Source organism: Scyliorhinus canicula, chromosome 10 (genome assembly GCF_902713615.1).
Source record: "Scyliorhinus canicula chromosome 10, sScyCan1.1, whole genome shotgun sequence".
NCBI classification, from domain to species: Eukaryota; Metazoa; Chordata; class Chondrichthyes; order Carcharhiniformes; family Scyliorhinidae; genus Scyliorhinus; species Scyliorhinus canicula.
In genome coordinates, this window is record NC_052155.1 from 184,786,439 (window position 1) to 184,810,754 (window position 24,316).

The 24,316-nt window shown below is 49.7% G+C and overlaps 1 protein-coding gene across 1 annotated transcript; it reads left to right on the plus strand.

The window, feature by feature from the left end:
- Positions 1 to 987: 987 nt before the first annotated feature.
- Positions 988 to 22,875, plus strand: LOC119972830 (kelch-like protein 38). Its single transcript, XM_038810311.1, has 4 exons — positions 988 to 1,224; positions 4,828 to 6,193; positions 20,977 to 21,082; positions 22,549 to 22,875. The coding sequence occupies exons 2-4, from the start codon at positions 4,829 to 4,831 to the stop codon at positions 22,836 to 22,838; spliced, it is 1,761 nt and encodes a 586-aa protein (XP_038666239.1). The 5' UTR covers positions 988 to 1,224; position 4,828; the 3' UTR covers positions 22,839 to 22,875.
- Positions 22,876 to 24,316: the final 1,441 nt, after the last annotated feature.

Here is a 24,316-nt window from a genome sequence, read left to right on the forward strand (position 1 = left end):
GCGAGTCTGTTGGTCTTTTTATTTTTTATTACTCTTCCGGAGCTCCAGTTTTTAATAAATGATTTTGGTGAAAGATCTCTGTGCTGAAGAAAAGACTGGAACAAATATAAATTTTCAGGCGGCACGGTGGCGCAGTGGTTAGCACTGCTGCCTCATGGCGTTGAGGACCTGGGTTCGATCCCGGCTCCGGGTAACTGTCCGTGTGGAGCTTGCACATTCTCCCCGTGCCTGCGTGGGTCTCTACCCCACGACCCAAAGATGTGCAGGGTAGGTGGATTGGCCACGTTAAATTGCCCCTCAATTGGAAAAAAAAGGGGGCGGGAATCTCGCCCCCAGCCGGCAGTGGGATTCTCCGACCCTCCAGCCGGCCAATGGGGCTTCCTATTGTGGGCAGCCCCACGCCGTCGGGAAATCCCCCTGCGTTGGTGCTCTGCCGGCACCGCGGAGAATCCCAACGGCGGAGAATCCAGCCCAAGAATTTTGTACTCTAAATCTTTCAAAAAACAGATGCAAATATTCATGGGGGTGGGGGTGGAAGGGAGTGTGGGGGGTGGGGGGTTGAGGGGGGGGGATGAACTGACAAAAACTTATTTCGAACTGCAAGAAAGGTGGTCGGCATAATTCCTCCGCCCACCCTGAGTGACTTTCCCCGAACATTTCGCAAAGCAAAATAACCCCTCCTTAATGACCCAATGGAAAGTGGAGCTCAGAAAGATTAATCCAGCCTTAGCAACTGTTGGCATTGATTTCCACTGGGTGTGTCGCCACTTAAACTAGGTGAGGGTGCATCTTGACGCTCATCGCTGCCTGTGCATTGAGCTAATAAACAAGATCCCCAAAGAGTTGGCAGCAAAATGTGATATGGCTCAGCTAACCCCTCAGTACAAACAAGTAACTGAAACGTCACATGCGCTATCAGCTGCAAGTGCACGCTGCCCTATTAATAGTTGGGGAATGTAGACAATGTTACTCGCCTGAGCACTCAGCTAAATACAAGTATCAAAGGAAGGTCGGCTGCTCATTAACTAATCTGGAAAAACATTAATTCCGGAAAATTCTCTGCCGCTGCTCAACGGAGGTCCTTTACTATACTTTGTTGTGCGCGCGGGCGCGTGTGTGTGCGTCTGTGTGTGTGGCATCGGGTCAGCAAAGAAGGGAAAAGTTCAACACAGTGCAGAAGACTCTGCTTTGAACCCCACAGCCACAAGAAGAGACGCCTTTCAGGTAGCTGAACAATCCATGAGAAATGTATTAGCAAGTCGTTACCCATTGAAAGACTGCGTCCGGTCTTTCCTCTAACTTGTCGTCTTTGTGTGTTTGTCACTTTATTGCACGCTGCTTAAAGAAAATAATGTCATACTTGAACCGAATTTGTTGGCAGAGCTGGTGAAATGTCTTGTATGGATTTCGTGAATAACTATCCCCGAAATAGTTGCGCCTAAGATCCATTACAAAGAAAGTTATTGTGGCTTCGATAGACTGTCTTTCCTGGCCTCAAATCTCCGAGAGAAATTTTGGTGCAATTTGGGGTGTTATCAGGAGGTGGGGGGGGGGGGGGGGGTGGGGGGGCCTTAATGTCACTAGACTAGCAATCCAAAGGCCCAGGCTAATGTTCTGGAGACAGGGGTTCAATCCCATGATAATATATCACGATAGTCTGGTACTTGGTGACCATGAATTGATTGGCGTAAAATCTCATCTGGTTCACTAATGTCCTTTAGTGAAAGGAAATCTGCCGTCCTTACCTGACCTGGCCGACACGTGATTCAGACCCACAGCAATGTGATTGATTCTTAACTGGCCCAGCGAGCCGCTCGGTTCAAGGGCAATTAGGTAACACATGCTGACCTTGGCAGTGATCCCCAAATCCCATGAAGGACTAAAAAGCAGGGCAGAAATTGGGCAACATTAAAGTGGTGTTACTTCCCAATGTTTTAGTAGAACATGTGTCTTTTCGCCTTTGCGAAGCGTTAGTGGTACTGGAGTGAAGCAACCCATTAAATGCCTAACTGTTGTGTTCTTGGCAAGTGGCAGAAGTGGGCTCAGAATTGGCAATGCAAGGCCTCTTATAAGACCCGGTAACAAAGTTATCACTTGCCTTGGGGGTTCTTCTGAAAGCTTTTTCAGGTTGACCAACTGGGCTTAAGATGAGGAGCCAGCCAATTGTTTGAATTTCTCCACTCCCCTCCCCACCATACCCCCCCCAATCCAGCACCCCAACCTCCCAACCAGCAGCTCACCCAACTACACCAATAACCACCCAATGAATTCCGACCCAGAGACAATAGATGGAAACCTGGTCTGATTGTTATTACAGTGGCAGAGGAGGACCTGACCCTTTTCACAATCATTTTGAAGGTGCGTTCTGTGCTATCGTTGATATTCTGATTTGGAACTATCGTTCCTTCGTCGTCAAAAAGCAGGAACTCCCTGCCTAACAGCACTGTGGCTGTACCTACACCACATGGACTGCAGCGGTGCAAGAAGGCGGCTCCCCACCAGCTTCTCAATGGCAATTAGAGATGGACAATAACTGCTGGCCTTGCTAGTGATGCCCATTGCTCCGGAAGAACACTGTGCAGCCACGTCCAAAGTTATTTTTGAAAATATTTTTATTGAACTTTTAACATTTTATATCAAAGCTTTACCAACCAAAACCAACGCATGTATCAAAGAATTCCAAATGACAATAGTAACAATAACCCCAGCAACAGAAATATAACTCAACCAACCCACCATACCTCCCACTAACAGCTGACAGGGACCAATTCCTTTACAATAAGAAAGGCTGCCATCAACGGTAAAACCCATCGATTGACCCCCTCACTGTAAACATGACCTTCTCGAGGTACAGGAACCTAGCCCCACTGAGGCACTAGGTGGCGTCACCTGTCTCTCCAGCTCTGCAGAATTCACCTCTGAGCAGTTGACAAGGCAAATGCCAGGGCATCCAGCCCCGCACCCGTCCTTAACTCCAGCTGGCCCGACACCCCAAAGATAGCTACTAACGGACAGGAGTCTAAATCAACATTTACAATTGCCGATATGGTGCTAAAAAAGGACGTCAAAAACCCACCAGTTTGGGGTCGGATCAGAACATGTGCGTATGGTCGCAGGCCCACCTGAACACCTCGCGCCTATCTTCAACCCCCGCAGGAAAGCGACTCATCCTGGCCTTGGTGAGGTGCGCCCTAAACACCACCATCAGCTGGCTCAAGCTCAACCTCGTACAGGATGATGTAGCATTCACCCTGCGGAGGGACTAACTCCACACCTCCTCTTCCAAGGTGGGTCCCAGCTCCTCCTCCCTCCTGGCCTTCACCTCTTCTACTAAATCCTGCTACTCCGCAAGATCCATCCATGTATCCAGGATGTACTCCAACCCTGCGCAGGAGAGTATCCGCTCCAATAAAGTGGACGATGGGGTTGCCGGGAATGTCGGAAATTCCCGTACCTGGAAGTACCTGAAGGTATCCGGCATTCCAAATCCTGCTTTCTCCTCCAACTCCTCCAAGCTGGCAAACCCACCCCTCCGGAAACAAACCCCTCACCCTCTCCAGCCTCTTACCTTTCCACCCCGTAAGTATGACATCCACTTTCACCGGCTCAAACAAATGATTTCTACAGATAGGGGCCCATCTTGACACTGCTTAAAATACTGACAGAGTGGCTGCCATATGGAGACCCCCCCCCCCACCTACCTATCCCTCTGCAGGATCCCCTTCTGAATCTGAGGAGCTCCCCCCACCTGTACGAAAGCCGCTATGAGCCGCTCCATCCCCCGGAGGAACGACTTAGATAGAAAAACGGGTAGGCATTGAAATAAAAACAAGATTCGGGGCAAGATCCATGTCCAAAGTTAGCAAAAATCAAATACCAGATGAAAAATCTTGGAGTGCTAATCCTGGGATCAAGGCTACACCTCCGCTTGATGCAGCCAAGCATAGTTTGGATGTGTTAGACTCAAGTCAGCTACTCATGGCCATGGTGGTGGTGGTGGGGGTGTGGGGGGGGGGGGGGGGGGTGCATGGGGGGCATACTGAGAGGATGAAGATTGTTTTGAAGTTGAGGCCATCGAGGGGACGAGGATACAGTTGAACACATCAACAGCAGAAGGACTGTTGTGCTGAAGGACAAGCCCAGGGGTAGGTATTTGGGAGATTAAGGCTGCAATCACGAGCAAGTAACTTTCCAGGGACAGGTGCACACACAAGTGAAGTTGAGGGAGGATAGGAGGATGGTATGGAATACAAGGAAACAGTCAGAGATTGTCTTGTCAATAGAAGACACTGATGATGAGGAGATAGAGACAACCATTTGTAGGAACATATCAATTGGCGCTGACACTATAGGGAGTGTATGTTTGTGGAGGTGTTGTTTCTTGAGGATGTAACCAGCAGAGTAGATAAAGGAGAACCAGTAGATGTAGCATACTTGGATTTCCAAAAGGCACTTGATAAGGTGCCACTCAAAACATTAATGCACAGGATAAGGACTCATGCAGTTAGGGGTGATATATTTTCATGAACGCAGGACTTAACAGACAAGGAATAGAGACGAACAGAGCTTTTTCAAATTGGCAGACTGTGGCTCATGGCCGGCTGTAAGGATCAGAGCTGGCATCTCACCTATTTCTAATCTAAATGAGTGATTTAGACGGAGACAGGGGGCAATGTATCTAAGGTTGCCGATGATCAGAAAGGTGAGCTTCAGAAAGGACACAGAGAGGTTGAAAAGATGTGTGGACAGGGTTAAGGAAGGCTGTGTTACTTCAAGAAAATGTGATCATTGTGAAGTTCAATGTTTATATAATCTTCTGTTTTCCAGCATGGATGAAGATAGCCAAGATATGGTTTTCCACAACTGTTTCCATTTCAAAGAAACAGATCTGTCTTATCAATTATTAAAACAGCTTAATACTCTACGGCAGGAAGCGATACTGACCGATGTTATTCTTTGTGCTGGAGACAAGGAAGTCCCTTGTCACCGAAATGTGTTGGCGTCGAGTAGCCCCTATTTCAGGGCCATGTTCTGTGACAACTTCAAAGAGAGCTTCCTAACTAGGGTTCATTTATTGGGGATCCATGAGGACATTCTAACTCAGATTGTGGATTATGTGTATACAGGCGAGATTACCATAGACGCAACAAATGTTTTCTCTCTGATGGAGGCAGCTGGTATTTACCAGTACCCCAAAGTGCTTGAAGCATGCTCATTATACTTGCAAAACCAATTGTCGGCCGAGAACTGCCTTGGCATGGTGCGATTGGCCCAAATATTCAGCTACAAAAGTTTGGAGAAAAGGGCCAAGGCCATCGCTTTGCAACACTTCCCCGAGGTCGCATCCTCTGAGGACCTGAAGGAACTCTCCTGCAGTGAGCTTGCAGACTATCTGGGAGACGATGAACTCTGTGCCGAGGAAGAGCAGGTTTTCGATACACTCGCAACCTGGATTAGCCATGACCCGACGACCAGACAGAAGCATGTGCATGAGCTCCTCGAGAAAGTCCGACTCCAGTATGTCCATCCCACCTACCTCTTTCACTTTATTGCCAATAATCCCTTTGTTCAGGCCTCGCCTGTTTGCAGAAGCATCCTGGAATCGGCCAGCCAGCTGCTCTTTCCCTTGAGTCCTTCCAACTGCCCTGACATTAAGCCCATGTGGTACGTCCCCCGCAGGTACACCTCCCAGGAGTTCCTGGTCGTTGTTGGAGGAAGGAAGAGTAACCAGCAGACAACAAGAGAAGCTCTACTGTATGATTCAAGGACACAGCGGTGGCTGGCTCTCTCAAAGTTTCCTCTGCACCTCTACAAAGCTTCTTCAGTGTGTTTACACAGTAACATATACATCCTTGGAGGACTGATCATTGATAACAAGAAGAATGTCATAAGTCCAAGTGTTTATAGTTTCTCTTTGAAAATGAACCGTTGGAGGTCTGAAGTAGATATGCTGGTGCCGTGCTACTCTCACCAGACCATCGCTCACATGAACTACATTTTCTCCCTGGGAGGGGTTGGGCCAAGTCAAGAGATACTAAATACACTGCACAGATATGACAGCGTTTCCAGCACCTGGGAGTCAATGGCGCCAATGCCTGTGGCCGTGCTCCACCCAGCGATTGCTGCCAAGAACCAGAGACTCTATGTTTTTGGTGGGGAAGACGTTGTCCAGAACGCCGTTCGCCTGATACAGGTACAGCCGTCAGCCATTTGCCGCTAATCCTTTGCATTGAAAGGTGGGGGAGGTGATGTGCAGGTTAGGTGAATTGGCCAGGCTAAATTGCCCTCAGGGTCCAAATTGCTCTTAGTGTTAGGTGGGGTTACTGGGTTATGGGGATAGGGTGGAGGTATGGGCTTGGGTAAGGTGCTCTTTCCAAGAGCCGGTGCAGACTCGATGGGCCGAATGGCCTCCTTCTGCGAATAATTCTATGAATAAATTGACCGGAAGTAGCGTTGAGAAACATTCCTACAAAAACTTACCGCTGCTCCCGCCATCCGCAGAATCACACAGGGACAACATAGGGCAGCGTTTGACTCATTGTAGCTGTTCAGCTGTTAATCCTTCAATAGCTATTTTGCTGCTCTATATGTCACTTCCTGACTTTGTTGCTGAAAATTTTTTAATGCTTTTCTTTTGATCCAAGTACATTTTATATTGTACTGGAGCCCAGAGAGAGGAATGTAGAACTGCAGATTTCCTATAGTGCAGAAAGAGGCCATTCGGCCCATCGAGGCTACAACAACTCTCTGAAAGAGCACCCTACATAGACCACTCCCCTGCCCCATCCCCGTACCCTCACCTAACCTGCAAATCCCTGGACACTAAGGGGCAATGTATCATGGCCAATCCACCTAACCTGCACGTTTTTGGACTGTGGGAGGAAACTGGAGCACCCGGAGGAAACCCACGCAGACACGGGGGCAGACTCAGCACAGAGAGTCACCTGAGGCCGAAATTGAGCCCAGGTCCCTGGCGCCGTGAGGCAGCAGTGCTAACCATTGTGACTATGAATGGTTGCTGATTTTTTTTAAACCTACAAAAGTGCTCATGTTGGAAAACAAGAGCCCACTAATTAGGATGGAAAGAAAATGGTGGGTGGCACGGCAGCACATTGGTTAGCACTGTTGCTTCATAGTGCCAGGGTCCCAACTTCGATTCCCGGCTTGGGTCACTGTGCGGAGTCTGCACATTCTCCCCGTGTCTGCGTGGGTTCCCTCTGGGTGCTCCGGTTTCCTCCCACATTCCAAAGATGTGCGGGTTAGCTGGATTGGCTAAATGCTAAATTGCTCGTCATGTCCAAAAAGGTTTGGTGGGGTTACTGGGTTGTGGGACAGGGTGGAGGTTTGGGTTTAAATGGGGTGTTCCTGCCAAGGGCTGGTGCAGACTCGATGGGCTGAATGGCTTCCTTCTGCGCTGTAAATTCCATCTAAATCTATGTAAAAAAAAATGAAACGGCGCGGGGTTGACGACATTGGAAATGTCTTCGATCTGAAACGTTGGCCGGCGTTTTCCAGTCCCGCCCACTGAGGAACCGGAAATTCCCGCCCAAATTCAGCGCACCTTTGGCCGGTCCGGCAAGTTTCCCGTTCCATCCGTGAGCGGTCGGTAACTCTGTTTCCTTTCACAGGTGTTGCCGTGGTGTCGCCGGCAATTATCGTGTATGTCAGTCCCAGAAACTGCTGCATTTCGTTTCATTTGACCGTTTTAAATTATGTTAAGGTAGCAGACTTCAGTACGTACTCTACTCCAGGTGAAAAATATTCCTTCAACTTCATTCCTCTACTAATTTTCAATTTATGCCCCTTACAGATTTACCAATTCAGCATAAATAATTTTCCGATATTTACCCCATCAAAAGCTTTCGTACGTTTGAAACACTGTTATATCCATCTTTAATCTGGTCTATTGGGGGAGAAACTTTAACTATAAGCTATCACTGTCATTCGACTAATCAGAACGGCACAGAATACAGAGACCACAGCCCAATCTATGTCACCAACAAATCGAACGTCACTTCCTCGAATATTCAATCACTGGCAATTTGTAATTAACCATCGTCTATGTATGACCATAGGTCTCTCTCTCTCTCCCTCTCTCTCATTCGAGAAAGACAACTGATTTTATGTATAGCTTAAGGGGCAATACTCCACAGGCGTAGGCAAGGCGAGGAGGCAGGGCCTCCATGAACAACCACAGTCGGCCGAGGGATTGAACCCACGCTGTTGGCATCATCTAGCCAGCAGACTTAACTGACCCCTGAGTGAAATAAGCCTCCAGGATGAATCCCAAGAACCCATTCTTCTTTCAAAAACCCAGTCCTCTCAATGCACCTTAGGATAGTTAAACCCTCCCCCATCTGGGCGGCGCAGTGGTTAGCACTGCTGCCTCATGGCGCTGAGAACCTGGGTTCGATCCCGGCCCTAGATCATTGCCCGTGTGGAGTTTGCACATTCTCCCCGTGTCCGCATGGGTCTCACCCCCCACAACCCAAAGATGTGCAGGGTAGGTGGATTGGCCACGCTAAATTGCCCCTTAATTAAGACTCTCCCCTGTCTCTAAACCACCCCCCCTATTATCAATATACCAAACAACTACACCTTTCAACCTCAATATCTTTCACACTAGTTCACAATGTATTCCTGTTGTAGTAACTGATTGCTTATTATTTGTAAACTCAGCAAATGCCACCAATCAAAACTGCACTTTCCAGATTTGCAATGGTGCACTCGAATAATTCATTTCCTCCATTGTTATTTTCCTTCTTTGCGGTCTCTTAAAAGTTTTATGTCGCCAGGAATACGTCATCCTCAATCTTACCCCAGCTGACACCAAAATTCCATCAAGGCTTCCCATCTAAATGAATGGATTTTGTTCCCAAACTTGTGTCTATTTGCCTGAGGAGGAGGGTAATCATGTCAGAGAGTGTAGGCAATGCGCAGTACCTGTGGAGGTAGAAGCGGAGTCAACGACCGTTCATCAGAACTGGCAAACAAATTAAGAGATGTAAGGGGTTTTAAACAATTGCAGAGACAGGGAAAGAGAGGAGAGGGCGAAGTACAACAGGGAAGGTGTGTGATAGTGTGAAGGACAGGAGGAACTAAATGACAGACGGCTGTCCTGGTTCAAAAGCCAAACCTTATGTCATTTCAGCCCTCAACTACCTTCCCTTTTGTCCACAACATGGCTCATTCACACAAGCCTTTCTTTTCTTTCAGTGTAGGCGCAATGCAATCGTCCAGAATATGCCTCTTCACATCCTCTTTCCCTGATTTTATTATTTCAGGCTGCTGTTCCCCATCACTATAATTAAACCTAATCCTCGCCCGCCCCTGCTCCGAAATCTGGTTCTCCCCATCCCAATTACTGTATTTCCTCATCTCTGCTCTATCACCACATGACCGTTGGCAGCAGTTCAGTTCGGGTACATGAAAAACTTTCATTTTGCAAAAATATACTTTATTCGTGATGCGACCATTAATTCACGCAAGACAGAGAGTTGAAGTGAACAGTGGCTTTAATCGACTAGAACAGCGCCTGCCTGCGACTGATCTGCTAGTGAGAGTCGCCTACAGGGCTGCTGCTCTTTATACCTCCCCTCAAGGGGGCGGGGCCAGGGGCGGAGCCCACAGGGGCACCAACATGATACATTCCGTGTAGTACAGTGCAATGGTCCATAGGTGGAGCCCACATGGGCAACAGCATGATACAATGTGATACAGTGGTGAATGGTTGGTACAATACGTTCACCACAATTCGTAAAATATCTGAAGGAACATCACAAACATTTCAAAGTGGCCCTCACACAAAGGGCAAAATTATTCAGGTTCTCTACATACATCATGTTTTTTAAAAATAATCTTTATTGTCACAAGTAGGCTTACATTAACACTGCAATGAAGTTACTGTGAAAATCCCCTAGTCGCCACATTCCGGCGCCTGTTCGGGTACACTGAGGGAGAATTCAGAATGTCCAATTCATCTAACAACACGTCTTTCGGGACTTGTGGGAGGAAACCGGAGCACCCGGAGGAAACCCACGCAGACACGAGGAGAACGTGCAGACTCCGCACAGACAGTGACCCAAACCGGGAATCAAACCTGGGACCCTGGAGCTGTGAAGCAACAGTGCTAACCACTGTGCTACAGTGCGCCCAGTGTTGAACTCTGAGTGCTTTGATTCAGACAAAGAAACATTACAGACATTTCAAAATGGACATTACAAATGGTGCAAAGTTGTCTACATCGATCAAGCTGCACTCTGAGGTGCTTCAATACGATTGTGATACATGTCATATTCACTGTGTCCATTCAAAGTGAGTCATTCAGCCTGAGGGGGTTCTATACAATTCCCCTCATTTCACTATGGCTGAAAAGTCTTAGACAGCGACCTTCCCCCATTGCGCCTCAGCGGTGACTGCCCCGAGCTTTAGTGCGTTCCTCAACGTCTCGTCCTGGGCTTTGGAATGTGCCCATCTGCAACATCCAGTCGGGGACAACTCTTTGCCTGGAAAACCAACATGCTTCAGGCAGACCAGGTGTATGAAAAGCTTCCCTTGCCTGAGGAACTCTCGTGCCCGACACCAATCAGCAACATCACAGGATTGAGCGGCTTTAAAGTCCCAAATGGAAACCCTTCAGGAGAAACCTGATTAGCCCAGTCGTTTACAGCATTGCTAATTCCGTTTGCTTAAAACGAGAGATTTTCAATTCAAGTTTTGATGTATTGGGAGTCATCTCGTGCAGAAAATTCTGGCAATTTGTCACCTCATCCTCCAATTGCCCTGCGAGTCGGGATACGCCGATTAGCGAGGAGGTTCGTCCAAGCACAGGCCTGATGAGGCTGGAATTGCTCAATTAATCACAGATCTGTGTTATAAACATAAACACGCAATAGGAATTAATGAGTCACAGACAACAAGAGGATTGGAATAAAAGAACCTTAATTGAGACTCAGCCTATTTGATCAGGCTGATTTGAATTTGAACTAAGCTGAGAGTCTGAATCCAGAACAAGTTAGGACCAGTGGAGCATTAAAATTAACATTGGACAATGAAAATTAGCTTCTGCATAACACACACCTCAGTGTCAAGACACAAGTTCTTGACAAATTAGATTAAATTTAACATCAGCCAATAGGTTCATCATAATAATAATAATCTTTATTGTCACCAGTAGGCTTACATTAACACTGCAATGAAGTTACTGTGAAAAGCCCCTAGTCGCCACATTCCAGCGCCTGGTCGGGTATATAGAGGGAGAATTCAGAATGTCCAATTCACCTAACAAGCACGTCTTTTGGGACTGTGGGAGGAAACCGGAACACCCGGAGGAAACCCACGCAGACACGGGGAGAACGTGCAGACTTCGCACAGACAGTGACCCAAGCCGGGAATCCAACCTGGGACCCTGGAGCTGTGAAGCAACCGTGCTAACCACTGTGCTACCGTGCAGAACCAGAACATGAGACAGTCGGCATTAACACACTGGATAACAAGTGTACTCCTATCCCTGAGAAACTGAGGTAAAATATTTAACTGTGGCATCTCCTTTTGGAGTGCCATTGATGCAGTGAGGCAGCCTCACGGCGCTGAGGACCTGGGTTCGAATCCAGGCTCTGGGTCACTGTCCATGTGGAGTTTGCACATTCTCCCCGTGTTTGCGTGGGTTTCGCCCCCACAACCCAAAGATGTGCAGGGTTGGTGGATTGGCCACGCTAAATTGCCCCTTAATTGGAATAAATTAATTGGGTACTCTGAATTTATTTTAAAAAAGACACAGTGAGGACTTTGTTACGTTGCGTAAAATACTGATCTGTAATTATTGCAAGGGGTAATGGAATATAAAAGTAGTGACAGTCAGTCCCCGGGGCCGGTCGAAGTGGAGCGGAATTCCAGAGCTGGCGGCTGTGGCTAAGGGCGGGGCGACCCGCGCGGCATCTCAGCAGCCGCTGGCTAAAGTCACCGAGAAGCTGCCCAGGAAGCGGAGGAAAACCCGGCAGCAGAGCCGCTCCACCCGGGTGTACCGGGTGCCAACCCAGGTCCGCGCTTTCACCCAGATCCCCCGTCCAAGGCCACGAGGGTCCTGAGTTCCTTCGCAGTCGACATTTTCGAGCAAGTCGTCTTCGAGGCATTGCACCATATTCACTACAACAAGCGGCACATCATCTCGGCCCAAGATTCCAGAGCGCCGTCCGCTAATGCTGACAGGGGAATGGGCCAAATAGGCCGTCTCCGGGGACACAAATGCGGTCAGCAGATTTAAGGCGACCGCACTAAAAGATGGGTGACAAGGTGGCACAGTGGTTAGCATTGCTGCCTTATGCAGCACGGTGGCGCAGTGGTTAGCATTGCTGCCTCACGGCGCCGAGGTCCCGGATTCGATCCCGGTCCTGGGTCACTGTCCGTGTAGAGTTTGCACATTCTCCCCGTGTCTGCGTGGATGTCACCCCACAACCCAAAGATGTGCAGGGTAAGTGGATTGGCCATGCTAAATTGCCCCTTAATTGGAAAAATAATTAACTGATTTTATTTGATTTGATTAATTTATTGTCACATGTACCGAAGTACAGTGAAAAGTAATTTTCTGCGGCCAAGGAAACGTACACAGTACGAACTCAGTAGACAAAAGAAATAGTAGATAGTTACAGTGAATGCGAAAAAGTACACAGGGCGAAATTCTCCGACCCCCACGACGGGTCGGAGAATAGCGGGAGGGCCTTCCCGACATTTTTCCCGCCCTCCCGCTATTCTCCCCCCCCCCCCCCCCCCGCCCAACTGCCGACACGAATCGCTGCCGCCGTTTTTTTACGGCCGGCAGCGATTCACAGCTGTTCGATGGGCCGAAGTCCCAGCCCTTTACGCTGTTTTTACGAACGGCAAACAGACCTGGTCTGGCCATTCGTAAAAACGGCGGGAACAACTCGCTTTTTATAACCATGGCACCGATTGGCACGGCAGTACCACGGCCGTGCCAAGGGTGCCATGGGCCCGCGATCGGTGCCCACCGATCGCGGGCAGCGGGCCCGATGCCCGCGCACTATTTGTCCTTCCGCCGCCCCGCAGTATCCATTCGCGGGGCGGCTGAGGGGCATCCCGGCCCGCGCATGCGCGGGTTTCGCGCAAATACGCGATGATGTCATCCGCGCATGCGCGGGTTGGAGTCTTCCAAACTGCGCATGCGCGGCTGACGTCATATGACGTGTCAGCCGGCGCTAACTCCGGCAAGCGGGCTTAACGAAATTCGTTAAGCCCGTGATGCCGGAGCTTGCGGCGTCGGGCTGCTAGCCCCGACCGGGGACCAGAATCGGTTCCCGGTCGGGAAGGGGCGCGCTGGCGTCAAACCCGCCCGGGTTTGACGCCAGCCTTACGATTTCTCCCGTTTTGGGAGAATCGCGCCCACAGTATATTGACAAATAAATCATTAGTTACAGAATGGAACTGGGGCAAAATAACAAAGCAAGTAAGACATAAGCAAGAGCAGCATAGGATGTCGTGAATAGTGTCTTATAGGCAGCAGATCAGTCTGAAAGGGAGTCGTTGAGGAGTCTTGTAGCTGTGGGGAAGACACTGTTCCTGTGTCTGGATGTGTGGGTCTTCAGACTTCTGTATCTTCTGCCTGATGGAAGGGTCTGGAAGAAGGCAATGCCTGGGTGTGAGGGGTCTCTGATAATGCTGTCTGCCTTCCTGAGATGTAGACAGAATCAATGGATACTTTAATTTTTTTTAAAATCATACTGAAAAATTAAGAAAAATAAAAGTATTGTTTCCTCACAGCATCAGGGACCTGGGTTCAATTTCAGCCTTGGGTGACTGTGTGAAGTTTGCATGGGGCTGGTTTAGCACACTGGGCTAAATTGCTGGCTTTTAAAGCAGACCAAGGCAGGCCAGCAGCACGGTTCAATTCCCGTACCAGCCTCCCCGGACAGGCGCCGGAATGTGGCGACTAGGGGCTTTTCACAGTAACTTCATTGACGCCTACTTGTGACAATAAGCGATTTTCATTTCATTTCATTTCATGTTCTCCCCGTGTCTGCGTGGGTTTCCTCCGGGTGCTCTGGTTTTCTCCCACAGTCCAAAGATGTGCAGGTTAGGTGGACTGGCCAGGCTAAATTGCCCCTTAGTGTCCAAAAGGTTAGGTGGGGTTCCCGGGATAGGTCAGGGGAGTGGGCCCACGTGGGGTGCTCTCTCAGAGGGTTGGTGCTGACTCGATGGGCCGAATGGCCTCCTGCTGCACTGTGGGATTCTATGAAAAGATCTGGGTACAGTTTTGGTCTCCTTATTCGAATGCATTAGAAAGAGTACAGAGAAGGTTCCCTCAGCTTATTCCTGGGGTGAGGAGCTTACCCTTTGAAGAAAGGTTCAGCAGGTTGTGCCGCTATTGCTCGGAGTTTAGAAGAACAAGTGGGGCGATCTTAGTGAAACGACGATCCTGAAGGGATTTGACTGGGTGGATACTGGAGGATGTTTTCACTTGTGAGGGAGACTAGAGCTATGGGGCACAGTTTTAAAAATAGGAGGTCTCTGCTTTAAGAGGGAGATGACAAGAAATCCTGGCCGGATTCTCTGCCCCGCTGCGCCACATTTCTGTTTCACCCCACCGGCGGGATTCTCCGTTATGCCGGCCGGTCAATGGGGTTTCCCATTGTGGGGCAGCTCCACGCCGTCGGGAAACCCCCCCGGGCTGCCGGCAAAACGGAGAATCCCGCCGGCAGAGAATCCCGGCCCCTATCTCTCAGAAGGTTAGTGTGAGGATTTATCTTTCATAGACTCCAGTAGCGGCTGGGCCATTGAATATATTTTTGATGGACAATGGAGTCAAGGGTTATGGGGGGCAGGCAGTAAAGTGGAGACCACCAGATCAGCCATGATCTTATTGGGTGGCGGAGCAGACCCGAGGGGCTGAATGGCTTAATCCTGCTCCTAATTCCCATGTTCCTATATCCTAAATCTTTAATTCTTCTTCGAATTAGCTGGCACAAATTGCAGGCATGTCAGAATACCAACTCGCAGAAATGGAATTACCAGCCCACCTGCGTTTCATGGGTGTACCTGAAAGAACGCATTCCTTTAAGTGCCAAATCCACATGGGGGGGGGGGGGGGTCACGTGCAGTGTCTCCCACACTGCCAGAGTCCAGAAACAAGTTCCAGCCATGAGAAAGAGAGCACAGGTTTTCAGCAGGTAGCATTCCTACAGTGCACTTCCTGAAATCATACAGCACGGAATCAAGCCATTCCGCCAAGCTTGCCTCTTTGAAGGAAATATCCAGTTAGTCCCTCTCCTCCTGTTCTTTACCCACACACCTCCAAATATTTCTTTTATCAAGCATTTAGCAACTTCCTTCTGAAAGTGACTATCTGCTGGCATCTCCTTTTAGGGAGTACGTGACAGAAAGCTGGAGAAAAACAAAGTTCCCTTCATCTCCCCTCAAGACCTTTTGCCGATTACGGTAAATCCGTGAGCTCTGCGTGGTTAACCCTTTCCTGCCAGGAACCGCAAACGGTTTCTCCTTGTTTACTCCATCAAAACCTGTCATGATTTTCAACATCTCTATTAAATCTCCCCCTCGCATTCTCTGCTGTTAGGCGAAGAATCCCAACTTCTCCACAAAACAGAAGTGTCGGGGACCATTCTCGTAAATCCCTCGACACCCACTGTGACATCCATCCTAAAGCGTTGTGTCTAGAATTGAACACAATACTCCAGCTGGGGTCTAAGCAGTGATTTATAAAGACTATAATTTATTTGCTGTTGCACAGAATTACATAGAATTTACAGCACGCAAATAACTTGATCTATGCTAGAGTTTACAGGTGCCTCCTCCTACCCTACTTCATCTCACCCTATGACCTCCTGACTCCCAAATCCTGTCCACCATCTACAAGGCACAAGTCAGGAGTGTGATGGAATATTCTCCACTTGCTTGGATGAGTGCAGTGCCAACAACACTCAAGAAGCTCAACACCATCCAGGACAAAGCAGCCCGCTTGATTGCTCCCCGTTCCACAAACATTCAAACCCTCCACCACCGACGAACAGTAGCAGCCGTGTGTACCGTCCACAAGATAGATAGATAGAACAGTACAGCACAGAACAGGCCCTTCGGCTCTCGATGTTGTGCCGAGCAATGATCACCCTACTCAAGCCAACGTATCCACCCTATACCAGTAACCCCCCCCCATTAACCTTATTTTTTAGGACACTAAGGGCAATTTAGCATGGCCAATCCACCTAACCCGCACATCTTTGGACTGTGGGAGGAAACCGGAGCACCCGGAGGAAACCCACGCACACACGGGGAGGATGTGCAGACTACGCACAGACAGTGACCCAGCCGGGAATTGAACCTGGGACCCTGGAGCTGTGAAGCATTTATGCCAACCACCATGCTACCGTGCTGCCCCAAAGGTGCACTGCAGTAACTCACCAAGGTTCCTTAGGCAGCACCTTCCAAACCCACGACCACTACCATCTAGAAGGGCAAGAGCAGCAGATACCTGGGAACCCCACCACCTGGAGCTTCCCCTCCAAGTCACTCACCACCCTGACTTGGAAATATATCACCGTTCCTTCACTGTTGTTGGGGCAACATCCTGGAACTCCCTCCCTAACAGCACAGTGGGTGTACCTACACCTCAGGGACTGCAGCGGTTCAAGAAAGCAGCTCATCACCAGCTTCTGAAGGACAACTAGGGATGGGCAATAAATGCTGGCCTAACGAACGACGCCTACATCCTGTAAATTATTATTATTTTTTAAATCCTTCTATTCCTTTCTATCTCACTTGCGTTGATCTACATTCCCTTTGAAAGCATTAATACTATTCACCTGCTTGTGGTAGCGGGTTCCATACTCTCTTCACTTTCGATAAAAATGTTTCTCCTGAATTCACTATTGGATTTCTTTGTGACTCTCCTGTACTGGGGTGGGAAGGCTGGTTCACTCAGTTGGTCAGCAATGCGTGGATCGAATTAGCACCAACAGCATGGGGTTTAATCCCCATTGAGCTGAGGCAGACTCAGGGTCGACCTCTGCCCTTACCCACAGTGAAACGGAATGGTGGCATGTCACCATGTTTCAGCAAATAACTTCCATTTAGTTAAACTTTCACGGGATGTGGGCTTCGCTGGTGAGGGTAACATTTGCTGCCCATCCCTATTTGCTCCTTGAGAAGGTGGGGGTGAGTTGCCTTATTGATCCGCTGCAGTCTATGCGGTGTAGGTGTGGTGAATGTAACATGGTAATTCACACTGTATCTTTGTAAGCGCAGTAGCATTATCCAACCACTAGGGGGAGTAGCTCTGGGAATGCTCAGGAGCTTGTACAGAGCTCCACCCTTGGCTCTGCCCACGACTCCTCCCCCTTGTGCTGCTGTATAAATACCCTTGTCCAGAGTCAGCCTGCAATTCACCGAGAGTTCATCAACGGGTAACAGGCTGGCTCTGTAGTAAGTAGATTAAAGCCTATATTCATATCGGAAAACACGTGTCTGGTGAATTGATGGTTCCATCAGTAGGTACCCCCACTGTGCAGTTAGGGGGGGAGTTCCTAATAATCACTAGGATCTGCCTCCAGGCAGAGAACGGTCTTACATTCAGGGGTGGATTCTCTGTTTCTGACACTAAGTGTTGACCCCCAACACAGAATTCATCGACTTTCACAACAGAAAAACTGGCGCCACACCTGGATCGATTCCGCTCCCGTGGAGGGGCTATCACCGGTGCCACGTGGGACACAATCGATTCCAATGAGAAACGGTGCGGGATTCGCCGAGTCCGTGATTGACACTCGGGAGGCTGACAAGCTATAGCCGCACATTACACTCCCTACACACACTCATTCCAGACAACAAGATGGCACTGGTTGTGCTGGGAGGGCGCCCACACAACTGATGGGTCGGCTGTGGCCAGGGGGCACCCGGGGCGGGGGGGGGGGGTGGCCTGGGGGGACACCTATACGACCTGTGACCCTGAGTTCACAGTGGGCTGTCAGCGGTGTGTGCAGCTGCATGGCTGCCTTGCCGGCTGCGGCAATGGTGTTCCGTGTCAGTCCACCCCGACCCCACAGCCCAGTTCCTGGCCACCCCCCACTCCTCCCCCCAGCCCTGGCAGAAGCCCCTCCCCTCCGGCCAGCGGCACATCTGTCAGCAAACTATGGCAATGTTGGACACTTTCCCTACCCCCTCTCCTTCAGCAGCCACGGGGCTGATTTCACGGTTTTTAAAAGCACAAGTGAACCGCGCCGTCGGGAATTCGGCCCATCGGAGGTGGAGAATAGCAGAGGCCCCAAAGAATACCGGGTCAGGCCCGCTAATGACATGCAAATGGTGTTTACTGTACGTGCGTTCCGGAACTCATTGACACCGCTGTCCAGGTGATGGAGAATCGTGATTTGGCTTCAAATCGACACCCCCGCATTTTTTTAAAAAATATTTTTTTATTCTCCTCCTATTTCATATTTTCTCCCAAATTTACACCCAACAATAAACAATAATCATTAATGAATGTAATGTCAATCCCCATATCAATAACAACGATCCCATCCTCCCACCAAACCCCAGACATTGGTCCGCATATTGACATCAACGAATGACAAAAAGGAACCAGGAATCACCCATAGTCACCATTAACACATACAGTCCCCCTCCCCCCCAACCCTCCAGCCCCGAACTCCCCTAATGTTCGACGTGATCCAATTCTCGAAAGTGCAGAATGAATAATGCCCAGGAATTGCATAATCCCTCCACCCTTCCCCTCAGTTCAAATTTGACCTTTTCAAGCGTTAAGAATTCCAGCAGGGCCCCCCCCCCCCCACCCCCCCCCCCCCCCCCCCCCCCAGCCACGCCAGGGCACAGGGTGGAGTGGTTGATCTACACCCTAACAGGATCCGCCTTTGGGTGATCAACAAGCCTGTTATGCTCTTGGCGTAGCATAAGCAGCTTCCTTGATGTGCACTCTGACAAAGGAAGGTTCAGACGTGGAGATAACTTCAACACGTTTATTAAACTATTTACAATTCTCCTACTCGGATTCGCCATTACTGTTAATCCTTCTATAGCTACTCAGACTGACAAACCAGTCTGCTACAATCCACGTGGTGGGTGTGATATTGAATCAACCCTGTGTCTGTACTTACTGAGTGTCTCCACTGGAAAAAGGAAGATCATGTGTGCTGTGTCCTTTATATATGGGTTGGTGTAATGCCCTCCTGTGGTAGTGTCACCTCTGTGTGTATCGTGAATGCCCACTGGTCATGTTCTATCTTAACGACCTATTGGTTGAGTGTCTGTGTGTCATGTCTCTGGTGCTCCCTCTGGTGTCTAGCTAGTCTACGTGCACTTACATTAACCCCTTGTGTATCTACAGTGATGCATATCACCACAGCTACAACATCTGCCTCCGCGCCCGTTTCCAACCCCAGCTGGTCCGACGCCCCGAATATGGCCTCCCGAGGGCCCGGGTCCAGTTTCACATGCACCACTTTAGAGATTACCCTAAACACCTCCTTCCAGTAATCCTCCAGCATTGGACATGACCAAAACATATGAACGTGGTTTGCGGGGCCTCCCCTGCAACATTCACACACATCTTCGACCCTCTCAAAGAGCCGGCTCATCCTCGCCCTTGTAAGGTGCGTTCTATACACCACCTTCAGCTGTTTCAGCCCAAACCTCGCACACGAGATAGAGGCATTCACTCTCCAGAGCACCTCACACCAGAACCCCCCCTCCATACCCTCTCCCAACTCTTCCTCCCCCTTTGCCTTGATCCCTTCTAGTAGCATCTTCTCCTCCTCCAAAATAGCCCCATAAACCGCTGATACTACCCCCTTTTCCAGTCCCCCTGTCGTCAGCACCTCCTCCAGCAATGTGGAAGCCGGCTCTACTGGGAAGCTCTGTATTTCCTTTCTGGCAAAGTCTCGAACCTGCATGTATCTAAACATTTCCCTCTTGCTCCAGCCCATACTTCGCTCCCAGCTCCTTCAATCCCACAAAATGACCCCCAAGAAATAAATCTTTTAGTGTTCTAATTCCTTTCTCCTCCCATCTCCGAAAATTTCCATCCCACTTCCCTGGCTCAAATCTATGATTCCCCCGAATCGGCATTTCCCTTGGCCCTGCCTCCAACCCGAAGTGTTGGCGAAACTGCCTCCAAATTCTCAATGAAGCTACGCCCGCCGCACTTTTGACGTCGGAACCGATTCTCCGCCCAATCGGGTTTCGCGGCCGGCCAATGGAGAATCCCACCCCTGGTCTCTGGGATTTTCCCACAAGTGGAAACATCGACTTTGACTCTCCGTTCCTTTCTGAGGGCGGGCATCTCCATTGCCACTGCAGTGAATGGGAGAGTTGGCTGACGGCCGAATTCTCCGTCCTCTCTGGCAGTGGTGGCGAGGCGGGCTCACCACGGAGAATCCCGCCCGTCTTTTCCAAGTCTTCCCTTATTAGGTCATCCCCTCGACCTCCCCTTGCTTAGGGGAAAAGGCAGCACCGGGGCAGCCTTGATAGTCGAGCAGGGTACGATCCAAAGGGGGCGATTCTCCGAGCCCTGTGCCAGGCCGGGGGGGGCCTCCGATGGGGTCTGGCCCACGATCGGGGCCCACCGATTGGTGGGCCGGCCTCTCCCCCCCCCCCCCCCCCGGGCCTACTTTCCTACGCGGCCGGCCCCTGAACACCGACGCCATGTTAAGTCAGGGCCGGCGCACGGAACAGATCCCCGCGCGTGCGCAGGTTGGCGCCATGCCCATTTGGCACCGGGAAGGGAGGCTAGAGCGGCGTGAACCACTCCAGCGCCGTGCTGGCCCCTTGTGGGGGACAGAGTCAATCGTACCCGGGCCCAGTTCACGCCATCGTGAAATGCGACAGCGTTCACGACGGCGCAAACACTTGGGCTCCATTTGGGAGAATCGCCCCCAAAGAGTTTGTGCCGCATCGTTCTGCATTACTTCTGAAATGTTTTCATTCTGTATCATTATTTAGGTTTACAACATACCAAGGAATATGTGGTTCAGGATGGAGACAAGGATGGTAAAAAACATCTGTGCACCTGCAGCTGTGATTGGAGACAGGATTATTATTGTCGGAGGTAAGATGGAACAGATGTAAAAAATAACCACACGGCAGATTGGCTTTAAGATAATACTTTACCCCAGAATCAGTTGGACTGGGGTATTACACAGCTGATTCGTGGTGTACAAGGAGCAACAAGGCATCTGAGACCTCAATGAACAATCGGATCTCCTTAACCGATGAAATTTAAGGATTGAGAAAGAAACAGAAAAATAATGGCGGAGGAAATCTGGTGAAATAGAGTCAAATCAGGTCCAGAAAGAGAAGTAAAGAGAGGGGGAGAAATATTGGATTAAGAGAGAGCGCAAAGAGGCAGTGAGAAAAAGTAGGAAAGAAATTCAAATTTAATATTTAAGAGTGCTCTCAGAACAATTCACTACCTGCAGGAATGAGACTCAATCATAGGTTTAATTGTTCTCTTTCTGGGCTGTTGGAGTTCAGCATCAATGCAGGGATATAAATATCCTCATCAAAAGAGTCCTTACATTGTTAAGTGCCAGCCTTAACTTGACACAGAGAGTTCAATTTGTTTTTACGGTACAAATAAACTCACAGGGAGTTTAAGGGTGACATCCTGAATCCATAAGGTTCATGATGAAGTGGTTGAAATCGCCCTGCAGTTTTGCGCACAGCTAGAGGCAGAAGGCCCCATAGCACCACTCTGTAGAAAAGCAGGGTGAATTTTCACATTGTCCCCACTAATGTTTAACCCCCATCAACGTCATGAAAACCGATTATCTGGTTATTATCTCATTGATGTTTGTGGGATCTTGCTATGTTCAGTGCCGGGAAAGACCATGCTATCGAATGGGACTCTGTTACAATCCGTGGCCTCAGTGGGGAACGTCCCACCTAGGCTGCAATTTGTCCCCTTTCCTATCCTGAGGAGCCCCACTCGCCAGAATTCCTTAGTGCAGGTAGAAATCGGAACGCCATATTTAGATGGCCCCCCCACATACACAGTGCAACCCTGCACCCAGTACCCAGCACGGCCAAAATGCCAGCCTGGCACCACAAGCCTGCCACCCAGCCAGTGCCTCCTCAGCAGTGCCAAGGTGGCATCAGCAGTGCCAGGGTGCCACCCTGCCGGGAGGCCAATCACCCGGGGGTCTCTGATCCCTGGGAGACACCCCCTTCCCTTTTCCAAGTGCCGTCCCGCCTGGTCCCGCTTTGTAGGGACCAGTACTGAACAGCGCTCGCCTCAGGTCTCCAAGGGTTAGATCCCAACACCTCAGGTGGGCCAGGCGAGTTGCATATTAGAGAGAGACTGGCTATGCAGATTTGGGCGGGATCTAGATTGTGACATTCGCAAGATTCTGCTGTACCCCACGGGCCTGGCCAGCCAGGTAGATCCGGGATGAGGCCCCTCCTGGCGTCCCCAGGGTGAACGGGGGGGGGGAAACGCGGCCGGTGGATCGTGCGCCATTATTTCAAAGAACTACTGCTTTGTTCATTTTTAAATGTGGTTGTCGTCCCCTCCAGGATATACAAGAAGAGTGATTGCCTTCGACACAAAGACAAGCCAATTTGTAAAATGTGCTGATATGAAAGAGAGGAAGATGCACCACGGAGCTACTGTAATAAACAACAAGGTCTACGTCACGGGGGGGCGCTATGTCACATCAGACAACAACATTGAAGACAGCGATTCATTTGATTGCTACGACCCCGAGACGGACAGTTGGGTGTCACAAGGAAGGCTGCCACACAAACTGTTTGACCATGGCTGTTTAACACTGCACAGCATCTCCTGCAACTCCCCAGCGCTGTAAGTTTTAGGCATCTGGCTGATAAATTTCAGTTGCCCAATTCTGGCCTCTTTCGTTATTTTCAGATTCGTTGACTTTTCCCGTAAAGATTTTCCTTCCTTTCCTTGGGTCGCTCCCTCCTCCTTGCTGAAGAAGGTTTTATCCTTGGCTCAACCTGACCGGGAGGAGGGGGTCTACTTCGGAGCTGTATGGCTATATTCCCCTCTCGGATCCAGCCCCATTGGATGGGGTGAGAGCGAGATGGGAGTGGGGACTGGGTCCTGTGCTTATTGATTGGGCGTAGAGGGGAGCCCTCTACCAGGGTCAACTCCATGCCCTCATGTGCCCGATTGAGTTTATTCCAGTTCAAAGTGCCACACAGGACGCACTTGACCGAGGCAAAAATGAGTGGGTTTTCCCCAAACGTTGGGGGGGGGGGGGGGGGGGCAAGTGTGACTGTTGTTCGCTTGCCCCAGCTAACCACACACATATGTTTTGGCCTTGCCCAAACTTGCCACCCTTAGGGTTTCCCTTTTCAACACAAAATCGGAGGTTCTCTGGGTGGCTCTGGAGCCATGTCCAATGGTAACCATATTTGGCGTTTCGGATTCACCAGGGAGAGGGGCAGAAATTGTCATCTTCGCCTCACTGGGAGCCCAGAGGCGAATATTGCTTCGCTGGAGGTCTACCCGCCCACCTGGGCACTTTAATGTCATTCCTGAGATGGCAACCTTTTATTTCCTTTTTTAAGGACCTAGACACCGTCAGCTGTTTGGGGGTTTAGTTTTGTTTTGGTTTTAGTTTGTGTTTTTTATCGGGGATTTGTTTGTAACTCTTTGACTTGATACCCTTCCTCCTTCGTTGGTTGATTGTCTGGTACATTGTATAAAAGTTGAATAAATATATTTTATTAAAAAATATCCCCACTCCATCCCTGTCGCCCTGCAAGTTTATTTCCTTCAGCTGTCCATCTAATTTATTTTTGAAATTATTGATCATTTCTGCTTCCTCCTGCCTTGTGGGCAATGGTTTCCAGGTCATTACCACTCGCTGCCTTTCCCGCCCTGTATCTCTTGCCCAAACGGTAAACCTCTGTTCTCTAGACCTGACACCATCTGGTATTGGGGACAGCTTTTCTTTCCCCGTCTTGCCTTCAGGGCGAGGGTGGCAAGGTAGCACAGTGGTTAGCACGGCTGTCTCACAGCACCTGGGATCCGGGTTCCATTCCGGCCTCGGGTGACTGTGCGGAGTTTACACATTCTCCCCGTGTCTGCGTGGGTTTCCTCCGGGTGCTCCGGTTCCCTCCCACATTCAAAGAGGTGCAGGTTAGGTTGATTGGCCGTGATAAGTTGCCCCTCAGTGTCCCAAAAGGTTAGGTGGGGTATGGGGAATAGGGTGGAGGCGTGGGCTTAAATAGGGTGCTCTTTCCAAGGGCCGACGCAGACTCGATGGGCCGAATGGCCTCCTTCTGCACTGTAAATTCAATGATTCTGTGTTTTCAT